At 49.5% G+C, this 17,153-nt stretch overlaps 4 protein-coding genes across 4 annotated transcripts; all 4 read right to left on the reverse strand.

Annotated features, from left to right (window-relative positions):
* Positions 1-2,460: 2,460 nt before the first annotated feature.
* On the reverse strand, positions 2,461-4,212 carry BC939DRAFT_463943 (small GTPase superfamily). Its single transcript, XM_051557306.1, has 4 exons — positions 4,067-4,212; positions 3,517-3,904; positions 3,251-3,376; positions 2,461-3,063 (listed from the first exon to the last, which is right to left on the reverse strand). The coding sequence occupies exons 2-4, from the start codon at positions 3,736-3,738 to the stop codon at positions 2,827-2,829; spliced, it is 585 nt and encodes a 194-aa protein (XP_051408110.1). The 5' UTR covers positions 3,739-3,904; positions 4,067-4,212; the 3' UTR covers positions 2,461-2,826.
* A 1,478-nt stretch (positions 4,213-5,690) lies between these two features.
* BC939DRAFT_496178 (uncharacterized protein) lies at positions 5,691-6,772 on the reverse strand (the record flags this gene model as incomplete). The annotated part of the gene is made up of 2 exons (XM_051559675.1): positions 6,042-6,772; positions 5,691-5,996 (listed from the first exon to the last, which is right to left on the reverse strand). The coding sequence occupies exons 1-2, from the start codon at positions 6,555-6,557 to the stop codon at positions 5,691-5,693; spliced, it is 822 nt and encodes a 273-aa protein (XP_051408111.1). The 5' UTR covers positions 6,558-6,772.
* Positions 6,773-7,909: 1,137 nt separating this feature from the next.
* BC939DRAFT_401895 (uncharacterized protein) lies at positions 7,910-10,842 on the reverse strand (the record flags this gene model as incomplete). Its single annotated transcript, XM_051552640.1, has 5 exons — positions 7,910-8,180; positions 8,703-8,968; positions 9,107-9,715; positions 9,816-10,256; positions 10,405-10,842. The coding sequence occupies 5 exons, from the start codon at positions 10,840-10,842 to the stop codon at positions 7,910-7,912; spliced, it is 2,025 nt and encodes a 674-aa protein (XP_051408112.1).
* Positions 10,843-14,728: 3,886 nt separating this feature from the next.
* BC939DRAFT_463951 (uncharacterized protein) lies at positions 14,729-16,620 on the reverse strand. Its single transcript, XM_051557307.1, has one exon. The coding sequence runs from the start codon at positions 16,424-16,426 to the stop codon at positions 14,813-14,815; it is 1,614 nt and encodes a 537-aa protein (XP_051408113.1). The 5' UTR covers positions 16,427-16,620; the 3' UTR covers positions 14,729-14,812.
* Between the last annotated feature and the right edge of the window lie 533 nt (positions 16,621-17,153).

Below are 17,153 nucleotides of genomic sequence, written 5' to 3' on the forward strand. Positions count from 1 at the left end.
GACAGCAGGCTATGTATCACCCTGTGTATCGGGCCGAAAACCTTGGCGGAAGAACAACCTACAAACGCTCTAATGTCACCTGATGGATCTGCGCCGAACCGGCTGCTAAGACTGTTATACATTAGAGGCGACGATGAGTATTTTTTGATCTACAGGTATGTTCCCATGTCCTTTTGATTCTCACTCTAATGATGCTAAACTGTATAAGACACCAGGAGATCAGAATGTCTCCTTTTCAGCATGTGATCGTTTTGCTACGCTGGAAGATGCACTGAGGATAAACTTCTTGACAACAAGGTAGGGTGGTGTGAGATTATGTGGGGTCAGGAGCAGATAGAGAGGAGGTGAGAAGGCGAGGAGGAGGAGAGAGAGCGCTAGTGCACTGCGACTTTGGCGTGCAGGTGCTGAGTGGTGACCGTAGCGGACCACACCAAGGCACAGAAAAAGAAATTACACAAAGTAGGAAGCCGTTCATGCACTGCTCTTGAGATCTGCACACGTATGCATCTCTCGCCCTTCGGAGTCCCGTATCAATAGTAGAGCGTCCAATAGCGCTAAAAGAAAGAGAAAATCAGAAGGAAAAAAAAACACCAGGAGCAACAAAGACTCGCAAGCCCAGTAGAGTCAAGGTTGGGAAACATAGCCGGTCGAGGGATTTAGGGGTGAAGATGCTGGAAAAGAAGGGCACAATCGCGCTGTGCTGCATGCTGCAAGGGATTCTGTTGCTGCAGAGGAAAGTGGGGGAAGGGGGGTAGTGAGATCAGAAGCATAGGGTCGGTTGAAAAGCGTGATTATGCCCAAATCGCGTCGCGGCGCAGGGCCGCTGGAGATCATCGAAGAGATGTGTTTGGAAGCTGTAAAGCAATGGTCCATATAAGGTGGGTGGTATTGCATATTCTGCTATTGTTTACCTATGTGACAAAGCGAGGTTGGTCAGAGGAAACTGGAAAGCAGGGAAGGGAAAGGCGGAAAAAAATTCGAAAACGATAATGAGGGATATAGGGATGAAGATGCCGACGAAAGTCGTTTATGTGGGTCAAACAGCGCCGGTGCGGGTCGACCAGAAGTCGTTTAAAGCAAAAAAAGCTCGATCCATCTTTTCGCGTCTCCCTATTTATACCTTCTGCGTCTTGCGGATAAAACTCTAAATTAAGGTGTTCAGTTCTCACGACGTTCATTGCCGTTGTCCTATGCTGCTGAAACTTGCGTATACATTTTCGGCCTTGAACTGTTGCCGATATCCCCACTGTATACTGCTATGACCTTACCTCATGTCTATTCAAACTAACCCTATGTCAGTACGGTCCATCGCCTCCTACGAAGCACCCTCAGGAGGCTCGTCAATGTCCTTATGTTCGAGATAGTTTTTCGGTTCCTGGCTTTATTTTTGATGGCAGTACAAACTCAAATCAAAAGTGACCTCAGCACTCGGAAACTCTTGGCTTCATGCTCTGAATAGTACACGTATACGCATGCAGATTTAGTACTTGGCAACAGGCCACAGGCGCGGATCCTCACACACGCGAACTATGAATTGTATCCACAAGGATATCCTCCTCGCTCTTGCCCAGCCTAAGTGCAAAGAAGGGTATGTTGATACGTCATAAAAATAATGATCTGATATTGCCAGACACCTACTCGTTTTTTATCGGATATAACTGAAAGTAGTGCGCCATAATCAAGAACTCATATAGCAACGTACACCCAACAATTGCGGCGCGTCGGAGCAAGAACCATTCACAAGAGGTTGGTGGATGTGTTTATGGGCCGCGTTCCATCCTTCGACTGCTGACCAAGAATCGGTCAGACATATTTCGGGTGTGCTAGCAGGTGTTGGAGGTCGTCAGAAGCGCCTCTTCTGATCGTCAGAATCTACAAGAAACTCGTTTTGAGCCACGTTAATGAGTAGGTGACACAAACAACCCCGACCATAACAGATGCATGAACCCCGAAACAGCAAAAGCCCTCCACGGTACGAAAAAAAAAGTTCGTGATCCTTGAACCATTCCCATCAGCCCATTCGTGTTACCAATATCGGGAACCGCTTGGCAACTTAACCTCTCATGTGCTCTCTAATAAAATGTATGCGAAGATAGAGAAACAGCCCACGACCTAGCCAAGGCTCCGCGCGCAACCGTGACACAGCAGATCTGCTTCACTACTCCGTCGGACTATCTTTGGACGTCGGTCGAAAAAAAGTATCTGCACTGCTATTACTTGCTAGCAATTTTCCATTACCTTTTGGACCTCCGGAGATGGATTTTGCCGGTATGGCCTACCGGACGTTTTCCTGTTTTTTTTTTTTTTTTTTTTTTTTTTTTCATTACATTACGACTCCTCATTCTCACGCTGCAGTTTTGTTTGGCCACCTTGGCAAAAAATAAAAATAAAAATAAGAATGCACATGCTGACATACAGCCCTGCTTTCATCTCTCGGGCAACATATACAGTTCTTTCGCCCCATGGCCGAAAAGTAAAATCGACAAAAGGGTCAAAAATCCTCAAAGGACTTATAACAAACAGCCTTGACGATTGCCATCCATGTGCGGTAAACAGAAACGATGATCGGGACTGTCTTTAGATATTATTAACGTGTTTGCCGTCTACATTGTCTTGACCTTGGGTTTAGATAAATGAGACTATGCATGTCCTCCAAACAAGACGTTCGTGGACAAAAAAAAAAGCTGTTTTGGCATCGGCGACTTGCATGCGAGTGGTATATAAGTTCAAATCTTATTTCAGCATATGTAATGAGTAATTCCCCGTCCGCTCTCGCCTTCTCCAGTTTCTTCTTTTTTTTTTTTGCTCCGTTCTCTCCCTCCCAGCTTACAAAATCAGGCACTTGCCCTTCTTGCCCTTCCTCTCGCGATCCTTAGCACTCTCCTTACGCTGCTGGATCTTTCGCATCAATACCGTATACACTTCATCGACATTATGTCTTGTCTTGGCCGATGTTTCGTAGTATGGGCAATTCCACTCTACAGCCCGTGCTGCTGCCTCGTCGTAGTTTACTTTGCGCAGCTGGGTCAGGTCTGCTTTGTTGCCCACAAGGATGAAGGGAATCTAAACATGAATAAAGTTGATGCAGCGATATGGTTAAACATCCAGGTTGTTCTTAGGATATAGCGGCATGTCAAGCTTCCATATCTCTCTCTCCTTCTCCAGGAAAAAGAAGAGATCCGTTCATTCTGCCACTTTTCTGTACTCAGGTAGTTGGGCAATTGATTATTCCAGAATGCCTGCGCTTTACCTTGTCGTCGTCCAAAACGCGTGAAATCTGGTCCTTGAACTCCTGAGTGTGCATGAAAGACTCGTACTCGCAAAGCGAAAACACACAGATAAAGCCCTCCCCAGACCGGTAGTAGTTGTCACGGATCTGCAGAGGAATCGTTGGGAAAATAAAAAGAAGGTTTTCATGTTAGCCCAGGGATTTCGCTATAACAAACAACGACATGGGAGTACAAAGAATGCCCTGTACCAGCGAAATGTCACAAGTCAGACGGAACGGCAACTTACAGCAGCGTATTCCTCCTGACCAGCAGTGTCAAGAATGTCAATTTGGCAGTCTTGCTGGTCTAGGGTGACCTTTTTGCGGTACGAGTCGGCCTTGGTCGGGTCGTACTCCTCCACAAAGTCGCCGTACATGTACTGGAGTGTCAGGGCCGACTTTCCGACACCTCCAGAGCCAACCATAATGACCTTGTGCAAGGGCAAATCCTGCTTTGCTTTCTTTCCCATTTTCTTATATGAGCCTAGTGTACGACGGGGTGTTGGATTGGGGTGAAGTGGTTGTTGTTGCTATTGTTTTCGTTGCTGCGGTTGTTTTTGCGGATGCTGAGAATGCAAAAGTAGACGGCCTCGAGGGGTGTTCGGCTGCGTTCTTTCTGGGCTGTCTAGACGAGTCCTGATGAGAAAGGAAGAAGAGCAGAAAGAATGGGAGCAGCGCGTTTTAATTAGAATGAAAGATGATTCGAGCGGGTTTCGGGTCTCTTTGACACCAGACTGGGTGAGCACTTTTGCAGGCTGCTAAGCTGCCTGTGCCTATGTAGAACGGAGGAGGCTGTACCTTTGAAACAGGCGGCTGCTGCAGTGCGATGGGTAGTGTAACTGAGAGGGAATGATGATGTTGAGATGATGAGTCTGCTTCACCTGAGGGTATAGCGAGAGAGTGGCCCTGACTTTCAGCGTTAAGGGTCACTTGCCTACCCTGTGAGCGCCCGAACTCAATTGCAGGTCGGGCTGAAACCTTGCTCGCCGTAGCCGTCTCTCCTTGGGAAAGGGGGGGAGGGGACTCCCGGCGACCGGGTCACGATTTGTATTTTTTGCAAATAAATGGTTGGCTGCATTTCGCATCCGTAACAGCAGAAGATATCAGTGGCACATTGTCTAAACAAAACAATATCACTGCTTGGTCCAGGCAACGCCATGCCCAGATATGCTTAAGATCCAAAGCCCTTTCTGGCTGGTTATCCTACCCATGACGCGCATGAATGGTTGTGGTAGACTATATGTGATGTCCATCTACCGAGGTGCTCTGAGGTCTCATTTCTAGCGGCTATGACACCATAGCAATTCTTTGGAACCGTCTGTTCGCCAAACCAAACCAAGGTGTTGTATAAAGCAATTTGCAGGAGCATTGCTAGGCGAGCTGTTGGCGCCATAATTCAACATAGCATTAGCATTGGCTTCAACATATCTTCGTCCAACAGAGAACTCTTATCAAAAGTATTATGTTTTGGAACGATGCATGTAATTACATCAACCGTTTTAGCTCCTGAGCGCAAAATAATACATGCAATACATGCACTTGCCCCTCAGAAATATGGATGAAGATCAAGTCGCGTTTTTGGGATTCGCCGGCGATCTGCACGACCTTAAAGAGAGATTCCTCTGCGTTCCTGACCGAAACCCCCCCCCCCCCCCCCCCCCTGTTCTTTGTGCACTGGTAACATGGGTTTCAAGCTGCTTGCAAAACATGCTTGCAGGCAATAATGCGGCGCACTTCCCCTTTACCAAGCCCTATCTCGTTCTTCTCTGCGTCTTCTGGGCGATCTATAAAGTCATGTCGCGAAAGCGACTATAAGAATTAAATGACAGCCCCCTTGTCAGCATGGCACTCATGATCCGAGACTACCTCGTCTTCATTGGTTTTGAGCAATTGCGAACCTCGGTAGTGCATCAGGGTCTCGGCGACCTCGCTCCACGAATAGTGCTCCAGAGGGCTTTTCTCACCATTTCAATTGTTTATTTGACCAGTATGCCATTGTTAGGAGCCTTTCGTCGAATACTGTCGCACAGAGAATAAATCCTATTTTCTCCGCACGCGCTTCGGGGTTCTGTAGGTTCAGGACCTTCAGTGGTAGAATTGAGTCCCAACTAAGGGGGCAGCGAGTCGTCCGTAGTTCCAACTCCTCCGCGGACAAGGAAACTTCGCCGTGCCAGACGCGAAAAATCAATCACCGGAATTGCAGCTCTCCAATTCATCAGAATCAGCGCAATTTTATAAAAATTCTGCTTGTCTCGATGAACTTCATAGTTGACGTATTCGCGGCGCACAAGAAGACGTTGGCATGGCGAGAAGACAGCTTGGAGATGCCTGAGGGTCGCTATCGGTGCTTGAGGAGGAGTCGAAACTATGCTGGTGATATATTCAGTGCGGTCTATCAGCTTGCCTTGTCCATCGAATCACTTCAACGCCAGGTATTGTAATCTGGAAGGATGCCACGGACTTGTTGCGGGATCAGAGACTTGAATCGACTAGTATTACTCTGAGTACGGAGGTCGACGAGAAAGACGAGGTAGACATGCGCGAGAAAAAGTCCGAAAAGCCCTTGACATTCACTGACTGTAGACGCCCGTTGAAGCGACAGTCTCATGCCGGATGGCCCGTATGAGCCATTGACCCATAGGTGGAGAACACTCGTCTTTGTGACAGCGTCATCCAGATTGCGTAGGTCTTCCAGCATCATATCCCAGCCCAGTAAGATCTTCAGCTCCTGTATGCCTCAGGGTTGAAACATCGCTTCATAGACCTGCTTTACCAGGGTGCTTGATCCCAACGAAATCTCGATCTTGCCAGTCTCCTCAGAGAATGATCCCTTGTTCGCCTCAACAGCATTCCATAACCTCTGCATCACGGACTCGCGGTAATTTTCGCGGTAGTGGTCCACGTACACCCATTTGACATATCCTTCCTGAGTCACTATCTGGCAGAAACTGCCTAAGGTGCGACCCTTGTCGGCGGCCCTCAGGTATGATTTCAGTCGCCTCAGATCCGATCCCCCCAGTGCCTCGAGCTTATCCATGGTCGATAGACGAATGAAGGTTTCGTTGGTGAAGTCAAGATACTTGTGGACTTCCTCGATCCCCTCCACCAGCTGGAACTGGGCCAGGGGCGCAACTACCATTCCGGCGGGCGCAGTGCCGTACTTGATCATGTACATCAACATCAGGACGTACAACCCATACTCCTTAAAGAACTCTGTGGGTTTCACAGTTGCATACCCCTCGCGCTTTGCCAGATGAACCTCGTGTCGGACCTTGGAGCTCTCGATCATGGTGTGAGTACCGCGCTCGCACCGCACAGGAAAAAACGGCTGAAACTGCTTTTTCGAATAGCTGTCCCTATTTTGTCTCTCAAGTGTGGAGGTGTTGCTGGTAAGGCAACGAAGAGTCGCGGGATCGGGTATTCATGAAGTTCGTAGGTCTGGGTAAGGAGTGCCGCTCGATGGTTGACATGAAGAGTTTGTTCAGGACACAAGTGCGGTTTCCGACAACCTTAAAAAATAAATAAATGAAAGGAGCGTAGATGAAGTCGATCTACACGACGACTTCGCCCAAAGGGAAGCACCACCAAGGAATTTTGATGGAATACATGTTGCATAACTAAACTTTCAAATTATGGCTGAGAGGAGTCAAATAGCCATTCACGAAAGAGCAAAGGTCTCTTCGCCGGAAGTAGTTGATACTCCAAATTTACAACCTGAGCAGGTAAGAGGTCCACAAGGACATGGCCAGAGCGCGGAACAAAGCTCCTTCTTCGTTTTTAGCACCCCTATTGCTGTAATCTGTACGCCGCGCCCCCCCCCCTCTTTGGCCTGGACTTCCTCTCCCAAAGATCATAAAAAGTCAAATCGCGAAAGATGTTATTATTTAAAGGGTACCTTTATTTTCTATTAAACGATAGTTACAACTCTACTTTTAAAAGATTATTAGGGGATGTCATTATTGTACATGGAAATGTTTGTGTGGGGAGAGGAGGGGGATATGTTGTTGTCATAAACAGGCTATAGAAGCATTGGATTTCGGTCGTAGAATATCATTATCATTAATCGTCCTTTTTTTTTTTTTTTTTTTTCTGTTTCTTTTTCTTTTTTTTTCGTTTTCGTTTTCGTTTTTTTTTTTTTTTTGTTGTCTTTTTTTCTTTGTCTGTGAAGCACACTTGTTCAAGTTCAGCATCATCAAGTAAACTTGGGATTGGAAGTGGTATATTTTGTTTTTCTTTTTCCAAACAGAAATAAGCAGAAATGGTCATGACAAAGGTAAAAGTTACAACGTAAGCGAAAATGAACGGGAGGGGTGAGGAAATGATACGGCTGGCGCAACGGAATCGTACGAATTAACCTGAGGCTAGAGCAGGATGGAGGAAAAAAGGGCGGGAAAGGGGAAAAAGAAAGATAGTCGCAAGATGAAGTGATATAGACAATGATGCAAAAGAACGAAAAGAACGCCGACGAGGGAGGAAAAAAGAAAAAGAAAGGGTAACAGAACGAGACATGGCGTGCTACTGGAGGTGCAAGGACGAAGCAAACGAGCAAAAGAGCATAAGATAGAGGAGGACGAAAATGTGTATGTGTATGTGTATGAACAACAAAAAAAAGAAAAAAGGAAAGGGAATAATAAATATATCTTAGCTGACATGCAAGTTCATTACTCCTTCTGCGTAGCAACTCTCGAACGCCAAAGAAATGTCGTCGTCGTCCTTCATGATGATATAGTCATTGTCCTCATCCTTGTATCGGAGACGCAAGGGCTGCGAATCTGACCGGCGGCATCCACAGAGACGGATCTTCTTCTCCACCCTTTCCACCAACTCGTTGTATCCAATCTGAATGGGCACAACGATCAAGTACGCATCCTCCTGGAAGTTGACCTTGATCTTCAACTGTGGCACACCTGCGCTGAGGTTGCTGTTCGAGGGCTGTTGGCGCAACGTTCGGTTGGGGTCTGGACGAGGAGAGCTGTGTCGGGATGGGATGGTCGGGACAGCGGGGATGTTGAACGAGCTGCCCGGATAAGGAGTCGTTGGGGAGTTTGGTCCGCTCGAGTTGGAAGGGCGTCTGTGGTGCGAGAGAGGTGTGGGCATGTCTGGAGCATTGTGCCATGATGGGTTGGCGGCCGCATGGATGTTGGGGCTGCTCTGTGCACGTACGCGAAGTTGGCCAGGGATTGGAGGCACTGGTGGAGGGGCCGCGGGCGTGGCATTGTATGAGTAGCCGGTCGAGGCATTTCTGGCGAGCGGCTGTCCTTGGGTATAGTCGTCCGAGCCATCATGAGACATGAACCTGGACATGGTCTCGGTCATGGGCGAATGGCCTTCGCCATTACTGCGTCTCTGCCAAGAACTGCTGCTGCTGGTCGAGCCACGAGAATTGGAGACTGTCGGCGAAGCAGGATAGGATGAGGGAGGTGAGTATGGGTACTCTCCAGGAGACATGACGCCCATAGCTGTGCCTGAGCTGCTAGTTGTGCGGGGCAAAGGGGGCAAGGACATGCCTGGGGATGGTCGACCGTTCGAAGAGACGTGAGCGTTGTATCCAGCGGTGCGTGCATTCCAGGATGCAACAGGCGGCACGGTACCGTCCTCGGTCTTGGCCCTAGGACGCGATCCGAGCATGGCTGGTTGAGAGGCGAGACCGAATGGGAGCGAATTGCTGCGGTATCCACGAGGCTCGTCGTAACCATCCTCCTCGTCACCATCCACGTCGTCATCCAGATAATCATCGTCATCACGGTAGAATGATGATTGTTCGGGTGTCATGGGTGGAACTCCAATGAAGTTGGTAGTCGAGACGATGGCAGCCTTCTGGGCATTTGCTTCAATCACCAACTTATCCAGCACGCTGTGCCACTTCTTGAGCTGTTCCTCGTTGCGACAACGCAGTTCAAACTCTTCTGCGGCCACATTCCAAACAACATGGAGGACATATGATCCAGAGACATTAACAGGCAAGATCGACTTGATGTTGTTGATGTAGATGCGACCGTTGAGATGCAGCGTGGGCTTTTGCTTTGCACCCTTCGCCAGGGGCTTGGTCTGCTTCTTTTTGCTGACGATTTCTTGACAGCAGACCAAGATCTTTTCAAACAAATAAACCTCTAACTCCTTGTCCGAGGTGCTGCGGGGGTTCAGGAGTTTGTCGTGCAAGAGCAACGTGCCAAAGTCTGAAACGAGCTCACCATCCTTCCAGGCAATCTTGTGCTGCAGCGCCTGCGCAATCAAGTGGTTATCCTGCTTGCGGTTTGTCTCATTGATGCGGTCGGCGACACGTTTGATAGAGGCCTGACCTTGGACCAGGTCCCGATAGTGGGGGAATTCTAGGTCCGTCAGCTTGATGAGTTCATGCATAAAGAGTGGGTACTTGCAGATACGCTGAATAGGTTTGATCAACTGAGAGGTGATTCCGTGAATGGGCTCCATCAAATGGGCCATTTTCTACAAGGCATAAAGATGCATGGCAATAAATAGCAAGAAATCATTTAGAACATGATGCTCATGGTCGTCTTTTAAATAGCAAGAACAGCAACACACTCACCTGGAGTTTGGGTGCCTCGCTGAGAATCAGCTTGCTGGCCTCAGCAAAGTTGGCACAGAAGGGCTCGTAAACGGCAAAGGCCTCTTCGTGCTGCAGAAAAACTTGGCCAAAATTCTGATCCTGAGGTGAGAATGCGGCGTTGGTCTCAATCGCAATCAGGAATCGTCGCTGGAAGTCGACAAGGGCGTTGAGGTTGGCGAAGATGAGATGGATGGTTTCGGGCGAGATAACCGTGCCATCAGCCTGGAGCGCACGCATGTAAGCCTGCAAGTTCTCCAGATCTTGGACGTAACTCCGCTCTGTCTCCAAGATCTCATTTACAACCTTGGCACGGTTGTCGGTTGGTTTCGCCTGGTCAGAGTTGCGCTTGGCCGTGCGTCTAGCCCGAAGCAATCCATGGTCCTCCATGCGGTCCAAGACCATGCTCACCGTTTTGATCACCTATTAACCACACATATCAAACAGCACAGGGATGTCAATGAATGGGACCCTAATGGCTCAATGTTCAGGTGCGGAAAATGACATGGCAAACATGGGGAGTAGGCCGCGCATGGCAGGATGTGTGCAGAGTGAGAGAAGTATTTATTACCTTGACAAATCCATTGGTATCATCCTGATAAAGCTCCGAGATGGTGAAGAGGTCATCCTCTTTGAACTGGAGCTCCTGTCGGCAGGCAACCAGGAAGCGGAAGACCGAGGCCTTGCAGGCATTGATGTTGCTGAGGTTTGTGTCGGCGCTGTTGATTTTGAGCGGCTCCTTTGGACGGAGACCATTGAAGATGCAGGCGAGAGGGGAACCGAGGCGAAAGAGCACCCAGAGCTGGTTAACGGGGTCGTTGGGACTGGATCCAGAGGGGGTGCCGGCCTGGGTGTTCAGCAGCAGGTCGGGGTTGAGATAGTCCTCAAAGTCGGGCACACCCGAGAGTCGCTCAATGAGATTGAGACAAGACTGATAAAGCGAGACGACCGAGTTGCCCCTCAGGAGTGGGGGCGGTGGTTGCTCGACAACGGTCGGGGCGAGCGGCATGGCAACGAGCTATTGGAACGTGTTCTGTGTATCTGTCTGTCTATCTGATTGTCAGAGGAGTTGAATGAAGATGGTCAGAGGGAGGGAGGGAGGGAGGAATATGTATCTTTCGAGGGGTTGAGAGAGGACGACCACCAAGTCCCGAGGGGAAGAAGGGAGGAGAGAGTGAGAGGGATGAGGATAGAGAGTGGATGGAGTTTCCCAATTGTAGAGCGAGACAAGGAGAGATGAGAGAAAAAAGAAGAAAAAAAAAGAGAGATGGGGTTCTTCCCAAAAGAGTGATGATGGGATGATGGTGTGAGATGGTGTGAGAGAGGGAGAGACACTTTTTTTTTTTTTTTGGCTCGCTTGCTCTCGCGGGTTGCACAAAGGGGGCTGGCCCCAATTCAGCTCAAAAGGAAAAAAGGACCAGTGGGAAGAGTGAATAAGAAAAAACGGCCCACCGACCAATCACAGCGCGGGAAGGGAGAAAAATAACTGAGCGAGAGAGAGAGAGGGAAGAGGGGGGAAGAGAGAAGCTAAGCGGCAAAGAGACCAAAGAGACAGCCAATGGCCAATAGGGCATATCCTTCTTTGCTTTGCTGCCGGAGAAAGGCCAAAACTGAACCAGGACAAGCCAAACTAGGCGCACCGTAGCGTATATCATGGCAAATATACCTGTGTCCTCCATATCCTCTATATCGCCTGTTTGGCCATGAGACCAGATGAACGATCGAAGGGGGATTATCTTATTATCTCGCCACATGCAAACACTCCGAGTGTATGGAGCAGCTCTCTCTCTCCCTCTCTCTCCTTCTCCTTCTCTTATAAACAGACACAGACAGGAGATGTGGGGGAGAAGGTAGATTTGCACAGCTTAGCTGACAAACCAAATGCCCCCCCTCCCCACACACACACAAACACGCCATGCAAACGAGACAAACAAAAAAACCAAAACCAAAAAGGAGAAGAGAGACAGGGACAGACACTGTGCTGTATGGTTTTATGGCTGTATGGCAAGGGCGAAGAACCAAGACAGCTGCCAAAGCAGCAGGGTACAGCAGTACACAAGCACAGACAGTGCGGAGAGACAGACTATCCTCTATCTGTTACAGTAAACACATTATAGGGGGAAAGTGGCAGGGATATGTGCGATTGTGTACAATGGTGTTCTTGTGTGGGTGTACGAGACGAGGGTGTGGTCAAGGGGGGAGGGCAACAAGGGAGGGAGGGGGGTAGTTGAGAATCTACAGGAGGGAAATGAAAACAATTCACGTACCAGATATAATGATAATGTGCTGCTGCTTTTGCGGATGAAGATGGGCAACGAGGGAAGCTGGCGAAGGAGGGGCTGCGAAGGGGTGATGGGAAGGTGTGACAAAGAGGGATGGGATGGAGGGGTGCGATGAGACGGTGTGGGGTGGAGAAGGAGGCGAGGGAGCTGGATGGTGAAGCAAGGGCGAGGATGATGAGGATGAGGATGGTGCGGCACGAGGGGAGAAAGAGAGAAGAGAGGGAATGAGAAACCGAGTGGAGGGTTTATGGTTGGTGTGCCCCTGATTGGTCATGCAGACCGCGCGCGGTTTTCTCGGGAAGGATGTGTAAGCTGTGTGTGGCCCAGGATGAGGAGGGAGGTGACAATGGGGACTATTGGCGCGTGTGCTGCTGCTGTTTGTCGCAGTGGTTGTTGTGAAGGTTGTGGAGTGCCGTATATACCTTGTGGGCTTTCCGTAGCGCCTTTTATATGCCTGTATGTCTGAACCAGACTAAACACTTCCCGGCTTTTCTTTTTCTTCGCTGGTTTTTTTTTTCCTTTTTCCTTTTTTCGGAGGCTAAGGGAGGATGGAGGGGATGAGAGGGATGGAAAAAGGAAAGAAGAGAGGAAGGAAGGAACGATGATGAGCAATCAGGCACCGTTGCTGATGGTGTGGGTGTAAACCCCTCTTCTGTTCATCCGCTCTTATCAGCGTGCGTCTGAACATTCATATTCGTGTACTGTGTGTACTTATTTCTCTATTCTAAATTCTATTTATCGCCCCAAGCTGGCCTGGGTCCCTTCGGAGATGGTTCGCCCAATCATATGTCGCTCACAGCTGCAGACCGCCATCAGATATGAACAGAGAACATTTAGGCTTTTTACCGCGTCTTCATTCCAGGGCCCATCACCCATGGCCCACAACCCATGGCACAATGCCATACAATCACATAGTCTACGCAGCAATTGCAAGGATGGAGCAGACATCCCCACCCCCTCATCCCTTGTCTTCCTTGTTCCTCCCTTTTCCCTTTTATTCGCTCCTTTCATCGATGCTAGGACGAGAAAGCGCCGGCCCAGGCCACATAAAGGGGACATGGGGAGACATGAATGGACATGAATTGGTATGAAGCGCAACTATTTTCCCTCTTTTTTCATTTCCTCGTTCCCATATATCCACCCGCTCGCATATCCTTCTCAGGAACTCCCTCCGCCATGTATGCGCCAAAGAAACCGCTCTACCATCTACTGCACCTACTCGTATTTCTATCTCTTTTCGCTGGGCGCTCATCTCAACACCTCCCAGGCCATGGACCAGGGCTTGTTGTCGCACAGAAAAAATTATCGTTTTTCAGGCGCACCGTGCCCGATCCCAAGGACGCTACTGCAGAATTCCTGGAGCAACAACAAGTCGCCGCCCTCAAGGGTCTGTCCTCGAATAGACCTTCAGCAGAAGGAGTCGAGAATAAAGACAAGAAGCAAAAAGATCTTTCCAAGGGTAAAAGCGTCGAAGACCTCTTGAGTGTCGTGGCAGCGAGCTCCCCGCCATCCCCCCCAGGCTCAAACAAATCAGGGTCTACGATTGCGAACAAAAAACCGACTGGGCACGAAGATGACATCGTCCACGAGCATGACCATGCGGATAACGATGCCTACGATGACATTGTCTGGTACGATGGGCCCCACCGAGACGATGAGGACGAGCACGGGCATGAGGGCGGTCACTACGACGACGATCACCACGAAGATCACCACGACGACTATCACGAAGAAGACCGCCGCGACGAGAGTGATGATAAGGTTCAGCAAGTCCAGTTCTTGAAACAAGATCCCGGGGTTCTCTCTAACCTACCCATGCTCAATGGAATGAAAAGATCGGCCGAATCGGGATCTCGCCCAGAGAAACAGGGCCCAGGGACTGTCGGTCTTGATGCACAATTGATTTTCAAGGGCCCCCACCAACACGACCATTCAGACCACGACGACAACGCACCTCCGGGTGTATTTCAGCATTCGGGTGCCGACATCTTCACAGGAACGATCTCTGCCAAGGAATTCTGTTTACGACTGAAACATGAATGTGAATCAACCTGCCGCGAGTTCCGCTCGGGGGTTGAGCACCTATCAATAACGTGTGAGACTGGTGGCGTTGCAGAATTGCTGTTCTGGGGCAAGTGTTGTCAGATTGGCCAGGAACACCGCACGCGCAAACTCGCGACGAAGATGCAGGCGAACCTGGCGAAGCAGAATCTGCAGTGGCAGCAAAAGAGACATCAAGCACAGCGCTTGCTTGAGCGACAGAGGCTCTAGCGAAAAAAAAAAAAAAAAAAAAAAAAATTAAAATATAAAAATAAACCAGATACTCTTGTTTGTGTTTTCTGTCTGTTTGTGATCTTTTTTTTCCCCCTCTATGCCCGGGTATGCATGACGCACAAGGCACAGTGCGTTGCCTGCGCAAAGAGGAATTGGAGGGAATGACAATGGCACTTTCGATGCGACCAAAGAAGAAGGGAGAGGAAAGCAAGAGGATGGTTGCTCTTGAAGGAATATTATTTTACTATCATATACATATCAAATATAAGGGACATAGGAAGGACCCTCTATGCACAGAAACGAAGCCAGGGCTGTGGTTACCAAGGCGAAATTAGGGGGGATTAAGTAGAGAAAAAAAAAAAAAAAAAGGATGGGGAGACATGGAGCACCATGGGCGACTGTATAAAAAGAGACTACTGATCATTATCGTCGACCTTCGGCAGAAAAGAGCTCTGCAGCGCGGGCTCGTCTGTGAGCACTTTCGGGGCTGTCTTGGGCTCCTCGGCTAAACTGATGTTCGTCCGCCTGTTGGCCATAGTCTCCGTAGGTGTTCGCATTATCCATGCTGGCGCGCGCCAGATTCAGGCGCGATACCGATCCACGGTCAGACCCACTGCGCCGAGGCTCACGCTCAAAACTTGGTCGATTGAACTCATCGCGATACGACTGCATGTTGGCCCGGGGTGGTGTCATTGAGCGGCGACCAGCAAATTCTTCCCGGTCGTTCCTTGAATGTGGTGGCTCCAGATTCTCGCCGTCTTCAAACTCCATCTTGTCGTTGTACATAGTGGGGTCTGTAGAGACTAAACCCGAGACGGGCTCTGTGTCCCTGTCCCAGCCCTTAGGTTTGCTTCGAAGGCTCTGTGGGAACTGGTCCGATGGACGGGGAGCTGCAATAGCATAGCCTGCCGCTGCCCCTGTAGCCGCAGCCGCAGCTGTCGTGGGAATCTGAGTCGCAGGTGGATGGGGTGGGGGAGGCACATAGGCACCGTTGTTGTCCAGATTCTGCATCATCATGGCATCATTGTGGCCGTCCATGCCATAGTAGTCGTCGTTCTGGTAGTCGTTTGGATGGTACTGCTGCTGTCCAGGGAAGTCGCCATAATGCTGACTCTGGTACTGTTGTGCGGATGGATCCTCGTAAGCAGCATGCTGATTAACGTAGTATTCGTCATGATGGTCGTAACTGGCAGGGTAGTCCGTGTTGTTATACGGGGATACGGATGTAGCAGCAGCAGCAGCAGCGCCCGTCGCAGCACCGGCACTCGTACCTCCAAAGTCCTGGTCCTTCTTCTGCTGCTTTCTCCTGCGACACAGGATAAAGATACTAGCGCCAACCAGGGCTAAGAGAGCCAGGGCACCAATGACAATGCCGGCAATGGCCCCTTTACTTAACCCACCGCTTCCTCCATTGGTACCATTTCCGCCATTCGTCGGAATGATAGCGGGCGAGATTGTGTAGTTGAAACCGAAGCCCTGGCACTCCCCAACCCAGTCCTGCTCGTTCTGGATCTCCGGGCTGTTGATGCCCTGTGAATTGATGCAGGCAAGGCAGGACGAAAAGTTGCCGTAGAATTGCGAGTTGCACTCACACCCGCCAAGGGACTGTGTAGGAGTGTAAATGAAATCCTGTTGCAGCGAGGAATTGGTTGCACCTCCACCACAGGGCTCGAGGAGAGAGACGACGGAGCTGCATCCGATGTTATAGCAGGTCTGGATGATAGGATCTGGGGCGGCAAGGACGGGTGCAGTATCGAGGAAGAGCGAACAAACGCTTGCGACCAGGATAAAGCCGAATTGGTGAGATATGCGCATGTGTGGGACCGGCTCTGTGAGGGGGACGTGGAGGTCGAGTGGATGAGGAAAGGAGGGATGGATGAGGAGGAGGATGACGACGAAAGGCGAGATTGAGTGTGAGCAGGCACAAAGGATAGGAGGGAAAAAAAAAATAAAAAAAAAAGCAGATAAACAGCCGTCGAGTCTCAGAAAACAAGTAAACAACCTTAACGGTTGAGCTCCACAACGAGGGTGCGTCATCGATGCTGTTGCTGCTGATGCTGCCGGGACTGGAGCCTTGGTTCCTCTTCAATTGAACCGACTAGCCTTGTGCCCGAGGGGTCTGATAAGCCTAATTGCTTCCTCCTCGTGGCGACTATCACAAGTCAAGTAGAACGCATTTGTATAATTCAGGTACGCCTTTTGGTGGGGTTTGGTGGGGGGGTGCAAAAACAGGGGGTTGACTTGTGCGGTTCCCCATTGCTTTTAATATTTCTTATCGAATATTTAGAATGAACGCATAGTGAAACAATGGTGCATGCATCCGGGGACATGACATCCATCCTGGTCCACCGCTGTCTACGGGACCTCCTGTCGGATCCTAAACATAAAAAAGGGTTATGTCAGTGTAACAACCAAATGAACATACATTCCTGAGCAATTGGCAAACATGCCAAGTCCACTTCAACGTATTTAATACTCTGTATCCGTTTGACTAAGATATCTGTGTGAAGATAATAGTTATTCTGTCGTTGTCGATACCATGGGCAGACGTCTCGAAATCACTTTCTCGCTCTATGGCGCGTATGCAGATGTCATGAATGAACGACCCATTGAAACGAGTTCATAATACCACTATGCCATCTTTCTTTTTCTTTTTTTTATTGTGCGTGGGTTCGTAGACTATCGATTGCCAGGAAAAGGGGCAGCAGTCTGTACAAAAATAAAAAACGCGGGTGCCAAAGGGGACAAAGGTCGGTTCCTGAGT

This window comes from Gamsiella multidivaricata, assembly GCF_025024155.1.
Source record: "Gamsiella multidivaricata strain RSA 2152 chromosome Unknown BC939scaffold_80, whole genome shotgun sequence".
Classification (NCBI taxonomy): domain Eukaryota; kingdom Fungi; phylum Mortierellomycota; class Mortierellomycetes; order Mortierellales; family Mortierellaceae; genus Gamsiella; species Gamsiella multidivaricata.